General features: G+C 41.8%; 1 protein-coding gene across 15 annotated transcripts in view; it reads right to left on the reverse strand.

Annotated features, from left to right (window-relative positions):
- Window positions 1–16,244, reverse strand: part of Asap1 (ArfGAP with SH3 domain, ankyrin repeat and PH domain 1) — a 308,734-nt gene that overhangs the window by 68,176 nt on the left and 224,314 nt on the right. For 9 of the 15 annotated variants that reach the window (XM_031359256.1, XM_031359248.1, XM_031359250.1 and 6 more), the window contains 5 exons: window positions 16,110–16,195; window positions 10,301–10,376; window positions 8,966–9,088; window positions 3,863–3,871; window positions 2,848–2,948 (listed from right to left, as the gene is read on the reverse strand). In XM_031359256.1, coding sequence (XP_031215116.1) covers window positions 2,848–2,948; window positions 3,863–3,871; window positions 8,966–9,088; window positions 10,301–10,376; window positions 16,110–16,195 — 395 coding nt within the window. The remainder of the gene's footprint in view (window positions 1–2,847; window positions 2,949–3,862; window positions 3,872–8,965; window positions 9,089–10,300; window positions 10,377–16,109; window positions 16,196–16,244) is intronic. The other 6 variants (XM_031359258.1, XM_031359254.1, XM_031359246.1 and 3 more) reach the window with 2 other exon arrangements.

Below are 16,244 nucleotides of genomic sequence, written 5' to 3' on the forward strand. Positions count from 1 at the left end.
GCTTCCATAATTAATAAATAATGGCGTTTAAACCTAAGACATCTACTATACAAGGAAGAGTCAGACACTGCTTCAGAATATGGAGTAAAGAGCTCAGGGTTTACATCATATTGAGTAAGAATAGTCTATATTTGGGGTTTATATACCTTCCTCTGGGGGGTACTAGAATCCTCCTAAGTAGATCTTTTTGATTCTTCTGGGAAATTAAACCATGTTAAGATCATTCACAGACGTGAAAAATTTGAGCAAAGAATTAAAACAAAAACAAAAACAAAAAACGCCTGTTTTTAAAATAGCTCCCATCAACACATTTTCACAAAGCCCCATGTACAGGCATAATAAGGTTGGGCATGGGCGGACCTGTGTGCACATACCCACTTCACCTCCCAATACACCAATACACACACACACACACACACACACACACAGACGGAGAGGGAGTGAGACCATAAGAGAGAGGGTGGAGGAGAGAGAAGAAAGAGGGGGAGAGGGAAGGAAGGAGGAGAGAAGGAAGGAAAGAGGGAGAGAGAAAGAGGGAAGGAGAGAGGGAGGGAGGGAGTAGGAGGGAGAGAGAGAGAGCGAGTGCCATGGGCTGCGCCGCTTGGGACCATAGCCACCAGGTCCATAGGAGCACGGACATCCTGGACAAGGAAAAAAGTCCGGCCTCCTGTTGCCTTAGCACCAGGAGGCCACTGGAGGTTTTCTAGGTCTATACCCATATTCTGTCATGCCTCCTTCCACTTCTTAAGTCAGTCTTATAAGAATACTGCCACAAATCCAATTAAAAACATTATTTGTGTGTATTTAACTACTAGAAGGAGTTTGCTCCAAAGTACGCTGCACAGAGGGAAGGGAAAACCTACACCATCACATTACATGTAAACTGAACATATACACAAAATGCTAGTCTCCTCAGGAGGGAATAAACACCATCACCTGAAAAACTCCTTAATCACAGCCAAATGATGTACTTTCTTGTACAAGGACTGGGGTTATGTCTGATTAGAGGAAGCACCTGTCAATCACACCTGCAGCCGCTTTACATAGTGGTCCTGCATCTCATCTCAGCCCCCCAGGAGCCTGGTAAGGCCCCAGTAAGGCACTCCTTGCCTAGCCAACAACACTTGCATTTCTCTCTACGAAGAAACTGCTGACTTGTAGAGACCAGTTCTTACGAGGCTCATTCACTTTACTTAAAATTTCATTCATTAACCTTTCTTATTCACATATATTATGGACACACAACATAAAACAAGTTCTCATATTTTCTTACACAGTTAATAAAGCCAAGGAAATTCAAAAGGTTCTCAGCTTTTTGGCTGACATGGCTAATAAGGTGCTTCCTGGTCACCAGAGGAAAGAGACTCCCAAGACATCCCCTGCATACATAGGGCATACATAGAAGAAAAATGCACCTGCCCTCTGTGAACACTTTTGACAGGCCTCCTTGCTCCTGGGAAAGTGACCTCATACCAATAAGAAAGTATCAGTGGGGCTTCAGTATGTGGCGTCACTTGGCATTCTCCCAGCAAAGCTTTGTGGTTTTGCTCCATGTATCTTAACCTTTAGAGACTCTTTTTATCTGTATCATGAAAGTATCTGAGATTACTCTGAGAAAATGCACACAAACAATGGCTCCTCTAAGCACCTTTGAGGCATAAGGCTTTAAAGTTATTTAAAAAATTAAAATTGTTCTTTCACATTTTACAACATTTTTTGAGTAACAAGTATTGCAAAATTGGATTAAAAATTACTAACACAATTTCTATGAAAATGAAAATCACACAACATACAAGTGCTAACTCTTAATAAGGGGTCTGTCTTCATGTTGAAGGAGTTCAGTATTTTTCTCTTCTCTAGAAGCCAGCAAAAGCAACTCTGGACTATTAGTACTCATCTCTCATGTATGAATATAAAAAATTGATATGCCCTCTTCATTTCTAACTCTAAGATCTCCTCTGCTCCCTTCCTTCCCAGCTCTTTCAGGTACAAACTGAACACAGGGCCTTGGCCATGCTGCATCGAGCCATCTCCTTCATCTTTCTTCATTTCTTGCCAAGGCTGCATGACAGTAAAGGTATATTGTGTTAGTTTTTACCTTCTAGCATCTAGCCATGTGCTTCGGATGCTAAAATGTTTTCTATGTGTGTGTGAAATGAATGTTTGAAGGGGGAACAGACTGAAAGAAAGAAGAAGACAGGACAAGGTTGTGCCAGTTTGCTTTCAATATGCCCAGAGCAGTCAAAGGCAACTATGGCCCTTTTTGAAAGACAAACGTGAGATGCTTGATGCATCTCAGAGCACCCAGGGTGAAGTCTGGCCTCTCTCTCACTGTTGGTGTGGTCCTGCAGGGTGTGCATAGATGAGAAAGAGGTGCAGTCACATGGAGCAGGTGCTCACAGAGAAGACTCTGAGTTCAACTACACAGGACTCATGAAAAAGACTTCACCCTTGAGCAGAAGCAGCTGTGATGCTCTTATTTTTGGTTAGAAAAAGAAGGGTATGTGATAGGTTGGTTGTGACAGAGACAATGTCACAGGTTACCACAAAGGTTGGGGTTTGGACAGCCAGGTGCCATCTCAAGGAGAGAAAATGGCAATGATAAAGCAGAGCTGAGTTTCCCCTTCTCAGCTTTCTAAAAGTATAAGTCACAGGCAAGAGGTGTTACCTGGATGCAGAACAATCGTTCTTCTTTTAAGGACAGCACATTAGGCCAACTATTTAAGCAGAACCAGCTTAGAAAGCTTTTAAGTATGTTTTCTCAACAAGAGCCTGGACGCAATCCCAGGGTGAACACTGCATGGGCATGCTGGCCCCACAGTGGGCTAGCCAGGGCTGGACACATACCCATCACTCTTCTTCAGCAGGAAGCCCTTCTTTTCACTGCCGTACTCCTTGTTGCCTTGGAGCTGGTGCATGCTGTACCCACCTTGCCGGCTCTGAGAGTCCTGGAAAACAGAAGCACAGACTAGCAAATGCTGGGGACTGCTCTGTTCTGCCACTGAGCATTTGCCTGCTGCTCTGTGCCTAGGAGAATTATAGACTTTGGGAGCTGTCAAGGCCTACCTTTTATTTTAGCAAAGGAAGTAGGACATGCCAATATTTTGCCTGACGCACAAAGCAAGTGCTAGGTAGAGCCTAGGGTCCAGGTCTAGTTTAGTACTGATTCAAACATAAAAGAAACAGCGCTATGACTCAGCCTCAGTTTCCACTTACAGCAGGAAGCAACAGGAAGAGCTAAATGGGAACAGAAAGCTGGCGGTGTTCTTCCCTCGGCTGTACCTGTTCTCCTTTACGTGTGTTCTAGAGTCCTCCAAATAAAGGACATCTTCACTAAAAAGGTTTCAGAGCAGGGCATTGGCAATTAGCATATAAATCTTGTAACTAACTAAACACTGAGCATCTATAATTAAAGTATCTGAATTCTGAAACCTTTTGATTAATAAAATGTCCAAAACAATCCTGGATTTAGGAGCAGTTGAGACCTCTTGAGTTACCCAGTTGGTAAACTATGCAAACATTCCAGAAAAGGAATAATCTGCCTGTGTCACTCTGTAAAACAGACCTATGTCATCACTTTTAGTCTGAAATCAGCATCCTACAGTGTGAGAAGTCTAGGATGTGACAAAGCATGCGCACTCTGGCAACAGAAATAAGCAAGCCAGGTTTTCTCTTTGGCACTCCACTGGTACCTACCTATGGACTCTAAGACAGGAAGACAAGAAACAATGGCCATACTATGAAAATCCAAAAAGTAAAATACAAATGAAACAAGCAAACATAAAGTGGAACTGCAGCATGAGAACAAAGGTCTCTAGGCACACAGTAGGACAACACATTCTCACAAAATGTATTAACTTACTCTTCTAGACTTCGATCAGGAAGGGGAAAGCAACACAGAAAAAAAAGGCAGAACATTTGAAAGTAGTTAATTGTGCTAAAAACTTTATCAGCCATTACTTAAGCAGTTTGTAAAATATACGTAGAAAAGATTATTGTAAAGATACACCAGAAGACACATCTGTGATCATAGTAAACTTTGGATGATAAAACAGTAAAATATTTTTATACCAATCGAATGTCATATATTTTAGCTTACATGTGGGGAGGAGATAAACACAGTCAATGAAGATGATAGGTCCACATTAAGTAAACCTCATTTCTCAGTAAACGTTAAGACCATTCAAAATGTGTGAGCACAAGAGAACCAATGCCTCAGTGAAACCAAAATAAACTGAATACTCAGAAAATCAGAGCCACAGATTGTATACCTGCTTCCCAACTGAAATGTGTATGTGTGTATGCATGTGTGTAGATGCACCCACATATGTAGGTGCCCATGTGTGTGGAGGCTAGAGACCACTGTCAGGCATCTTCCTCAATTACTCTCCATTGCATTTTTTTGGACAGAATCTTTCATTAACCTGGAACTCATCACCAGCACCAGCCATCACCAGCAGGCTAGATTAGCTGGTCAGCAATCTCTAGGCGTTTTCCTGCCTCCACATGTCCAGAGCTAGGATTACAGGCATACTTGGGTTTTTATGTGGGAGCTGGGGTTCAAACTCAGGTCCTCATGATCACCTCCCCACCCCCACAACAAGGCCATCTCTCTAGTCTCCAAAGAGAGGGCAGTATTATGTCCTGTTACAAGAAGTAACTGAAATTTGATGGTAGAGAAGGAAAGAGCTACTTTAGCCTCTGGATATTTATTTATGCATGGCTTGTGTTCAGCACATAGTGAAAGCCAGGAGCCTCTCTTGACATTCAACATTCTTTTAGGCTCAACAGTGTATACTTGGAGGAAAATTGCCAGGACAATATAGCTTTGTAAAGCTATTCTACAGTTGATGTAAATGTTGTGCTCGAAAACATGCCCCCAAGCATCTCATCTCCTAGGGCCAGGAGAGACCTGAGACCCCAAGTATAAGACTTTGTAGAGGTTGTGAGCCCTCTGACCATTCCTTTTTCTCCTCTCCCAGCAGGGTTACCCAGAAGTCTGAGCCTGATGGAAGGGGTTGCAAGTGATATTCCTTTTTGTCTGTCTGTCTGTCTGTCTTCCTTTGTAAAGATAATTTTATTAACATTTATCTTATCTATATGAGTGTTGCCTGCATGTATGTCTGTGTACCATGTTCATGCCTGGAGTTTAGAAGAGGGACTCAGACCCCCTGCAATAGGAGTTATGGGTGGTTGTGAGCCACCATGTGGGTGCTGGGAATTGAACCTGGGACCTCGGTCAAAGAAGCAAGTTCTTTTAACTGCTGACTCATCTCTTCATCCCTATTAGTCACTTCTTCCTTAATGTAAGGAAGTTTGTTTTCAACAGGCCAGATTCCTTCCATAAAATTGAACAAATCAGATTATCTGGGGTAGAATGAGATCTAGGGAATTTCCTGTAGTGTTCCAGAAATTAGCTAATTAATGACTTTCATGGGCTAATAAATGTATATAAATTATTTTTACCTCATTGAGAAATAATGGCCATTCAGCTTGCCTAGCAGAATTTATTTTTTATTTTTTATTTGTATTTTTTGGTTTTCTGAGACAGGGTTTCTCTATATAGCCCTGGCTATCCTGGAACTTACTCTGTAGATCAAGCTGGTCTCAAACTCAAAAATCTATATGCTTCTGCCTCCCAAGCACTAGGATTACAGGCATGTGGCACCATCACCACCTGGTACTTAGTAGCAATATCAATAAATGAAAAGATGAATTTAGTTTTGAGAAAGTACTGGAAAATGATCGTACTACTTATAATTTAACACATACAACTGAAGAATGAAATAGGTTTTGAGTTGTTTGATAGCATGAGAGAACTCAACCACCTAAAGGAAAATGCAAATCCCAAACTCATTTAGGCAAAAATATGCAACACTGAAGGTAAACAATAAACTTGAAACCTTTGGGCAATTTTATGCCACGAGCTAGGAAATGTGTCTACCTCCCTGAATCTACCTTCCTGATTTCCAATCGACCTCCTGCGTCCTAGCAGAGAAGAGAAATCACTTTCTTTTAAGCACATTGCCATGTGATATGCACTATTCATCTGTAAAACCTCAACTGAGTGCAATGCCTATTCAACTAATTTAATGGGGTTGTGAATGGTTCTGGTATTCAACTGAAAACCAAGCTTTTACCACAGAGCTTCAAATTTACAATGGCAGGTGTGTCTGGTGAATGACTAAACTCTGCGTAGTGTCTGGCACAATGAGCAGAGGGAGGAGCAACATGCTGAGAGAGTCAACTTGCATCCACACCGTGAAAGGCCCATTAGTTTTCAGATGCTTCTGTGTTCCATATACACAACACAGAGAATAACTATTAGAAAGAGAAGAGTTACAGCCCTAGAAATAACTGAGCAGCAAGTAGTTCTTTCAGGAAGTTAGGTGAAGATAAGTTATTTCACTGAACATTTAGCACAAAAACCCCAAATAATTTGACTTGATGAAGGAAAGAATAATCTTTCCAAATATTTGGGTATCCTGTTCATAGCTATAGTTCTCTAACAGTTGCTAGGTTTTTTTTTTCCTTTTGCATTTGTTTATTTGCATGTGCCTCTATGTGCTGACATCAGAGGACAACTCGCAGAAGTTGCTTCTCGACAGCACAGGAGTCCAGGAACCAAGCTAAGGTCATCAGTCTTGGTGGCATCTTGTTAGGTCATCTACTTGGCCTGTTAAAATTCTTGAAATTTCTTTTTGATTGTCAACTTGATGCAATCTAGAACCACATGGGAAGGGAGTATCAAGGAGAGTCTGGCGAGGAGGTCAAGTTGGCCTCTGGAAGGGCTCATCTATATTGGATTAAGTGAGATGAGAAGACCCACCCATCCTGGATGTCCCACGCCCTACAAAGGGAATCCTGGATAGCACAAGGGTAGTGAGCTGAGCACTAGAATGCACTCACTCACTCACTCACTCACTCACTCACTCACTCACTCACTCATTCACTCACTGCTTTCTGCTCCTGATTGCTTCAAGCCTCAGTACTGTGTCCTTACAGTCCTGGATAGTAACTTGGAACTGTCCCTGTTTATCATAGCACCAGGAAGCAAAACTAAGATGGTTTCCTTCAATCAAGCCATGTTAGAAACTGGCAAAGGTTAAGTGGGTTAGATGATTTGCTGGGTACTTTTAATTTCTCATAAAATATTTTTGATTACTTTACACTCTTCTCAAATATTAGGAGGACAAGAGCTTTTATGGTGGGTATTGTCCTTCACATTTACTTGGTAGATAGTTTCTATTACCCTGAAGTCAGTAAAAATAATGACTTGCTAATTATTTTGCAACAAGATGTGATAGCATTAGGAAGGGATGGGTGGGCACGCTGTGAGAGGTCAGTTTTAGCTGTAAAATATGTAGGAGGAGTGACAATTAAACCCCATTAATCAACTTCATGTAGAGTTAAACATCAACCACACCACACTCATTTTACCTCCTAGATGCTCTTCTGTCATGAAACTTTGCTTCTTAACCAACCTGAGCAGAATACATCAATACCTAGACAAAGTAAATGACCTCACCCCACCCTGGGTAACAAACAAAGATAGGAAGTGGTTATGTGTGAACCGGTAAAGCCATCACAGCTTTCTTTAGACAGATGTCTACTAGTTTCCCTTTCTATTTGGGCCTTCCTATTGCACGTACACTTAGGAATCATTCAAGACTACTCCTCTTAGGGTTTGTATGTCAGCAGAGAGTATCTGTGCTTCAACTTCTAATAAAAAACTTTTTCTGGGATAATCTCAGGCCCCCGACCACAGTCACAGTCACAGCATAAGTCTGCATGAAAGGGACTTTGCCTTAATGCACAGATGTTCACGGGAATCAGGCCTGCTCTGACAGGAGATAGGAGAGCAGGGGACTATCTGCCAGTAAAGAACAATGGACTTATCTTACTTTCCCAAACTCCCAAACAGTTGTAAAACCTGAACATGGAGAAGAAAAAGAATAAAAATAATTTTTAAATGTACATACACACATATTGAGTTGTAGAATTAGAAAAAAAGAATAAAAATTATGTTTAAATGTATACATATACAGTTAAAGGAAACCTTTAAAGGCTACAGTAAAATGTTAGTATTACTAGTGCAGGTTTTCAGTGTGTTTTAGGGGGTGGGGATGGAGGGTGGGCACTTTTCCTTTGTTTTGGCCTCATGAATGCCATTCAGAAATTTCAGGAATTAAAAAAACACTGTTGGGAGCTATCATCAGGAACTTGCAAAACAAATTCATCTCTTATACAACCATTAAACACTGCATTTAAATACTGCACAAACAGGCACAATTGACTTTCTTCCATGTAACAAATGACACTATACTCTCCTTCATGAAGGGACCTAGACTTGGCACCCAGACTACAGCCAGACATACAGCAGGTATCAATGCCTGGACAAATGACATTTGTAACTAGGGTCAGAGCTGCATTAATCTAAATCCACCATTCATTCTATACTGCCAACATCCAGGGACCATCTCAACTGAATTTTCTTGATTCTGGGGCAAATTTCTAAAGGACTCTATCAAAATATTTCCTTAAATCCCTGGTAAAATGAAGACCATCTCTGGCTTCCCAGAATGATAAGCATGGTCTGAAGAAGAATGATAAGCACACTGCCTCCTTCAAAGGTTAACATTAAGAAAAAAATCTAAGGCTACTAAGTAGGAGAATCCAGGGTACCATTTCTTTATGAGGTGAAAGAACAGTTTCTCCTTTTTGAGACAGGTTTTCAGTATTAGGCCAGGCTGGTTCTGTAGTCAGAGAGCTCTGCCTGCCTCTGCCTCTCACTGGTAAGTGCCACCTTGCCTGGTGGGAACAGTCTCTATGCTGGGCATCACTATAGACCCACACTTCTATCTTTTACCTCGCCTGTGCCCATGCCCACCCCAGCAGGAAGCTATCAATGTGCCTGTTTCACAGATGGAGAAACACAAAGAGAGTCACAAGCAGCCTCACTTACACTGTTAGCCCTGCTGGGAACATAGAAACCACCTACTTCTTTCGGATCAAGCTGCAGAGAGGATTTTATTAGGTCTCGGAGTGCAGTTAGCTGTTTCTTTTCTTCATCTTGGGTTTGCTTTATCTATGAAATAAAAATGTCACACCTGTTATTTATCACTCATTTTAAAAACAAAGCTTAATTATCCAAATATACCACTCATCAAACAATTCACAGTTGTAGTAAATCTTCCCATTACATTAAAGTACTCATACTGCCTGGTTAACGTAAGAGATAGAGTCTAATCCTAAGAAAATAGCCAGAGTTTAGAATTAACAAGTTATATACCAGGCTTTCTTATTAAACAACACATGGTGACCCAAAAAGATTTCAATTCTTCTATTTAAGGAGGTTAGAAAATAATGCTTGCAACATTTATTTCTAGTTTTTGAAAGGATGGGCAGAAAGAGTACTATGGTAAAATTAAATGAGTCAGAAGAAAATCATATGAATGACTGAGACACCAAATGCCAAAGCATACACCAAAGTGTACACAGAACCACATGAGGACCAGGACTTTTGCTGCTTATTTTTAATCACTTGGGATCACTGTTTACTAACTGAAAGAAAATTAGGCAAAACACACAGGTATGTTTGTTAAAAAGTTACAGTAAGAATCAGGCTGATAATGAATAATTTGAAATGTGTGGAAGTAGTACTGTTTTGTATTTTCTTGCAATATAGAGTATTAGAATATAGATGGATGGATGGATGGATGGATGGATGGATGGATAGATCGATCGATCTCTCAAAGGCGGGGCAAAAGTGTAAATATGCAGTCGACTTGTTCCACATAGCCTCAAACAGACAGACTAAACTCAACGTCCTACTACACAGAGTTTCTGGTATATATGTGCACAACACTTTTTTGTTTGTGATGCGGCCATGTGTGAAATTTTCTTTCTATGCTGTCATGCCAGGTGGTCCTCAGAGTTTCAGATTTTAGAGCACTTCTCATCAGGAATGCCTTATCTGTTATCTGTAACTCTAAAACCTTTTCTAATCTTAGGTACTCAGATTCCTTCTATATTTTCTTTTAAAGTTCACCAGGCAAGTTATTTCCAAGTAACAACGATTCCATCTCTAAGTAAACATTCCCCTTCCCTTCTGAAGTTTACTTTTTCGTTTCTTATTTGCTCCTCCCACTCTTCACAGCCTCCAAAGGTTCGCTGCTAAGATGAAGGTTTACACTGACTTATCAGGGATCTTCTCTGCATGAGACCCTTTCTGATACAGACTTCAAATGGACTAATGCTTTTTACAAGCTAAATGCACATGCTGTAAGCAGGGACTTACATTATATAAGTCAGCAGCCAGCTTTTCAATGTACTGTTTCAGTTTATCAGCCGTTTTCAAGCCATCCTGAAAGAAACTACAACAAAAAAACAACAGTGACTCACCAGCAGTAAGGAGGAATAGCATTATGTGCAAAACCTGAGGATTCTTCCCACCTCTGTCTTCCCACACCCTCCCCAGTAGTTTCCACATAATCAACATGAGGTCAAGTTCAGGACTTGTATAAAGATGTGTCAACACATTTAAGTCTACTATTTGAAATCTATTAGGAGAGATCACAGTCCACACAAATAACACTTGCAGTCCTCACTGATATCACCTGTTAACATCCTCACACAGATCATTTCCACGTGGCCGGACCATGTTTGAACCAGAGAGAGAAAGACAAACTAGCCCCTGGCATACAGAAGTTCAACTGCGCACCAGAGGGTCAGGTAGGAGGCACCATGCTGACACACAGGGTCTCGTGGTGCCGAGGGTCAGGAAAGCTGCATGCTACACTGCATGGCAAGGCTGAGTGACTTCCCAATGGTAACAAGAGCTGACAACTCAAGAACCTTTCCTACAAGCTGAGCACCGACTCACAAGTTGTTCTGCTGGATTAATCCTCGTGGGTCAAGCACGTCAGCTTCCTCTCCATCCTGCGGAGGATGCAGAGCAGGACTGTATACCTTACTACGTCCACACAGTAGTGGGATTCCGATCCAGGACTGCCTGATACCAAGCTCATTCTCAAAGCTAGCAATGAAGTGCGTTCTTACCTTGGGCAAGTGAAGCTAGTTCTTCTCTTGTGGGGGACATTCCTCAGGGCCCTCCCCTGCGCTTCAGTTTGCAGAAACCAGGGCCTAGGTGTTCAGAACCCCCATGTTCTGCTGCCCCTTTCTCTAAGTCATGCCCTGCCCCCACTGGATCATTTCCCCACTGACTTGTGGTCTGCCTCGCAGTCTCCCAACAAGTGAGGAAGATCACCTCCCTGCCATGCCACAGTGGTCTTAGTGCAATGTAGATGCACTAAGGAGAGGAATTTCAGAGTCCACTTTGGGATCCACACAAAGCCTGGTTTCCCAGACTCTAATCCGAGCCCCAACTCCCTGAATCCTAGGTATTGGGCTGATTCGTACACCCTACAAAATTTAACACTCTGAAAAGTACTACCTTATTTAACTACAAAAAACATCTCAATGATTTCAAGCAGAGCTACACTAGAGAGTGTTATATTAGACTCACTGCTGAAAAATTTTAAAATGTAGATGCTGTGCCCCATTTCATGCTCATCAAATGAAAATTTCTGGTATGCCATCTAAGGTGTGCACCCTGAAGTTAGAGATACCAGCTGCAGCAGGGGCTGTACCATGCTCTAGCTCCTAGCCTGCGTGGGCACTATAGCAGCAGGTGGGGAGGCAGATTGCAGATCATAGTTGTTGCAGGTTCAAGTCTACCTATGTGGGTAAGGCACAGCAGAGAAAGACACAGGACAGGATGCGGAGAAAGGGGTGCAGGGGCTCTGCTCTCTCTCCTTCCTTCGCTCAGCCTGTAGTCAAGTGATACCTGTTTCAGGGGAGATCTTCTTCCCATAGTTAACTCTCTCTGCAAAATTCCTCAAGACACAGTTGGCATGGGCCAGCGGTGGGGTGGGGACTGCTAATTCCCAGGTGATTCTAAATCTGGTAAAACTGATAATGTAGATTAACCATTCCAGATACTTTTTCTTGGTAAAATTCAGTTTTAAGCTGTGATATTCTATTTTTTTAATGTATATGAGTGCTCTATCTACATGAATACCTGCAATGCCAGAAGATGGCATGAGATCCCAGTGTAGATGGTTGTGAGCCACCATCTGGTTGCTGGGAATTGAACCCCGGAAGAACAGACAGTGCTCGTAACAGCTGAGCCATCTGTCCAGCCCTGTGAATTTTATTCTAGTTACACTGCTACACAACAGTTACCTAATTCCAGAACAGCTCCACAGTCCCAGGAAGAATCTACTCACTTGGCCCTTCCCATTAATCACTATTCTGGTGTCTTTATGGATCACCTTTCCTAGAGAGTTCACAATACACATACATGCAATCTGTTATGTGGTGTTCTGTATCTGACATAATTTTTTTTCCTGGCTTAACAACTTCTTTTTATTGGATATTTTCTTTCTTTATATTTCAAATGTTTTCCCCTTTAGGTCTCCCCTATCCCATCCCCCGCTCCCATGCCTCTATGAGGGTGCTCCCCTACCCACCCACCCACTTCCATCTTCCTGCCCTGGCATTCCTCTACACCGGGGGCATCGAACACACTCAGGCCCAAGGGCCTCTCCTCCCACTGATGCTAACAAGGCCATCTTCTGCCACATATACTACCAGGGCCATGGGTCCCTCCATGAGTACTCTTTGGTTGGTGGTCCAGAACCATGGAGTTCCAGGGGTCTGGCCTGTTGACACTGTTAATCCCTCCATGGGGCTGCAAACCCCCTTAGCTCCTTCAGTCCCTTCTCTAACTCCTCCATCGGGAACTCTGTGCTCAGTCTAATGGCTGGCTGCAAGCATCTGCCTCTATATTTGTCAGACTCTGGCAGAGCCTCTCAGGAGACAGCCATAACAGGCTCCTGTCAGCAAGCACTTCCTGGCATTCACAATAGCATCCAGGTTTGGTGACTGTATATGGGATGGCTAATATTGACTTATCATTTCTGGCATAATGTTTTATATGTTCATTTATGCTGAAGTATATATCAATATTTCATTCTTTTACATGCTGAATACTATTCTACTGTACGGATATTTGTTTAACTTGATAGGTACACATGTTTCTAAGTACTGTAAATAATAGTTATACAATATTCAAGCATCTTCTTTTCTTTATATACCTGTGTTTGGCTTTTCTGGGGATTTATCTTAAAACTTTTACAAACAACTGTACTACCTTACATCCCTAACAGTGATACACAGGTTTCCCATTTTTTATAGCCTCTCCAAAACCTACTTTGTATTTTTGTTATTTTAATTATAGCTGTCCTACAGGATATGAAACGGTGTCGCACTTCTGATTTTTATTTGTATTTCCCTAATGATTAATGATTTGAATATTTCATCATGTGATATTTTCCAATTATATATCTCCTTCAGAAAAATGGCTATTCAAACTCTTCACCCAGTCAAAAAATTGGAGTATCCTTTTGTGGTTATATTCTTTATACCTCAGTATCCTCAATCTTTATTAGGTAAGTGACTTACAGATGCTTTATCCCACTCAGTGGGTTGTCTTCCTGTTTTTCTATCAATATCTTTTCAAAAACAGAGCTTTGAGTTTTGATGTCTGGCTAATTGCCCTTGGATTCTGTGGTTCCTATGTCAGTACTGACATATGCTTAAGCATCCACTAGACAAATGCTCATATGGACAAGTTACTGATCATTCTGAATTAAAGTGTCCTGACTGTGTGATATAAAAGGGAAATCACATGTGAAAACCAGTGAGCTCAGATGTCCTGGGCTGTACATAAGTTCCTGGGAGCTGTTACTTGTTAGTATAATCTGCTATGGTGAAAGAGAGCAATGCTTGTAAATGCTCTTGCCTCTGCAGATCACAATAAATCCTGTAGTAAAAGGAGTGGGTGGTTTGTTTTGAAAGTAGGATGTTATTGGCAATGTTCATGGTAAGTGAGCAGCAATGTGGGTGAGTTGGAACAGGTAGGGACAGTTCATTTCTGTTCTCTTTGAATGTAAACACTAGATTCACACCGAGGTGCTGTGATTCCCCCAAAGTATTATGCAGTAAACTCCCTGGTAAGTGCTAGCTGGGTCTACTGAAAACCATCTGGGAACTGGAGTTGGAGCTCAGAAGAAATCTTTAAAATAAAGATGTGAGTAGAGAATGCTTTACAGGGCCACACTCTGCATATTAAATGTGGGTTGGGAGGGACTGTGATAGAAGGAAGAATCTATGGAAGAAAACCTCCCTAGCTTCTTGATGCTGCCTTCCAACAAGAGGGTAACTTAGAGATAAAGCTTAGAATTGGTCAACCTGCTCACCTGATGGTTCAGAACCTCACTCTCTAAGGAGCTTGTCCTGTGGATCTGTCCTGCCAATCTCTCTGTGCTCTAGTGAAAGCCTGTTACCAGATCCCAAAGTCCACCTGCTCTCCAAGGCCCATCGGAAGTCCCACCACCACCTTCTTTAAGATATAGCCTCCTTAGCTTTTGCAGGAGTCTCTCCTTCTCTTGGTGCCCATGGTGTAGGTCACAGAATGCCTTATGATTATCAGATACCTGACTGCCAGTACCAGACTATGACCCCCAGAAAGCAGCTCTGTTTGAATCTACCTCCAGAAGCTAGCAAAGCACCTCACCTGGTAGGAGGCCAGTGAATGTTATTGGTAGGAAAGCAGAAAAAGAACAAAGCAATAAGGAGTGTCAAGCTGCATCCACTTTAAATAATGTCGCTCTCACTTTACTCCCAGAGGCTAACGTCCACACAGTTTGCAAAGCACTTTATGGTTTGGGAAACACATGCTTGGAGACCTCAAACTCTTGTCAGCAGATTTAGGAATAAAGAAGGACTTCTAAAATTAGGTAAGGACTCGACAGCAAGTGCTGCAATTCAGAAGGTTCGGAGATTCGGCTCTTCTGGTGAAAGTTTGCAGATTAAATGTTTCTAAAAAACCTGAAGCTGATCAAAGATGAAAATACCACCTTAAATTAAAATCAGCGATCACTGCAGCTTACTTCAAAGTCTGTAACTGTCATAAAGGCGAAACTAGCTCAGGTTCTCAGGTCAGCTGGTATTCAGTGAAGGGCCTGTTGCCCAGGAGAGATCTGAACTTGTCCATTAAGCAACTCAAACTCTGTGATTTTTTTTCTAAATGTGTCATTTGCACACAAAGGTCTACCTAGACCTGGTGTTATTGAACAGATACAAGAGATCAAAAGGAATTATGTATTTATTGTTTTGAGAGTATTATTATCTAGTTCAAACAATCTTTATTTCATCCAGGTTATGAGAGTTGGCTGGGAGCTTTGGAAAAGACCTTGCATCCTCTCCTCTGTCTATCAGTTAGTAGATGCTAACAGTAATGACACATTCTCACACACAGGCCACAGCTGAACACTCATCTCAGCCCAGTAAATAAAGAAGATAAATGACTAGACACTATTATAGATTCATAAACAGAATGAAATCAAACACATTCAAGGTGTTGCAGTATAGAGAATGTTTGTCTCAGGATAGAACACGCTCACAGAAATCTTTCTATAGAGCTAAGCATCTGAAATGCTCCAAGAATTAAAGTTTAGATAATGAGTCTCCACCAAGAAACTGTGGGTGGGAAGACATGGTAAAAGGTACCAGGGAAAACAAGAAATGTATATGGGGAGAGGCAGTGTTAACAGAACAGTCTTGAGGACAAGGTCTTATGCCCAAGCTGTGGAGGAAGACATCGCTTCAGACTAATGAAATAGTTGTTTATTGTAAGCTGCTAAATTATACAAAATGCTGGTGACAAAAGACAATAATGCTATGTACAGTTTCTCATCTATTTAGCTGTTACTATTGTCAGTCATTCAATGAAAGAGAATCAAAAGAACAGTGAAAACAAGGGGCCCAGCAAGGGCTGATGACAACCACTGATAAGTAATGTAACATTGCCGGGCAGTGGTAGCGCACACCTTTAATCCCAGCACTTGGAGGCAGAGGTGGGCAGATTTCTGCGTTCAAGGCCAGCCTCATCTACAGAGTGAGTTCCAGGACAGCCAGAAACCCTGTCTTGAGAAACCGGGGGTTGGGGGGTGGGAGGTGGGGGGGAGTAATGCAACACTTACTTGCACTGTGCATGATAATACTTTATAAGGTTCTGCAGTAGGTCCACACCCTTTTTGGTCTTGATTTCATTAACTTTAATGAGATACTGTGGAAAGAAAGCAGAATTTCATGTTGGCAACTCCAGACGGGGCTCT

Source organism: Mastomys coucha, unplaced genomic scaffold, assembly GCF_008632895.1.
Source record: "Mastomys coucha isolate ucsf_1 unplaced genomic scaffold, UCSF_Mcou_1 pScaffold7, whole genome shotgun sequence".
In the NCBI taxonomy this organism is placed as follows: domain Eukaryota; kingdom Metazoa; phylum Chordata; class Mammalia; order Rodentia; family Muridae; genus Mastomys; species Mastomys coucha.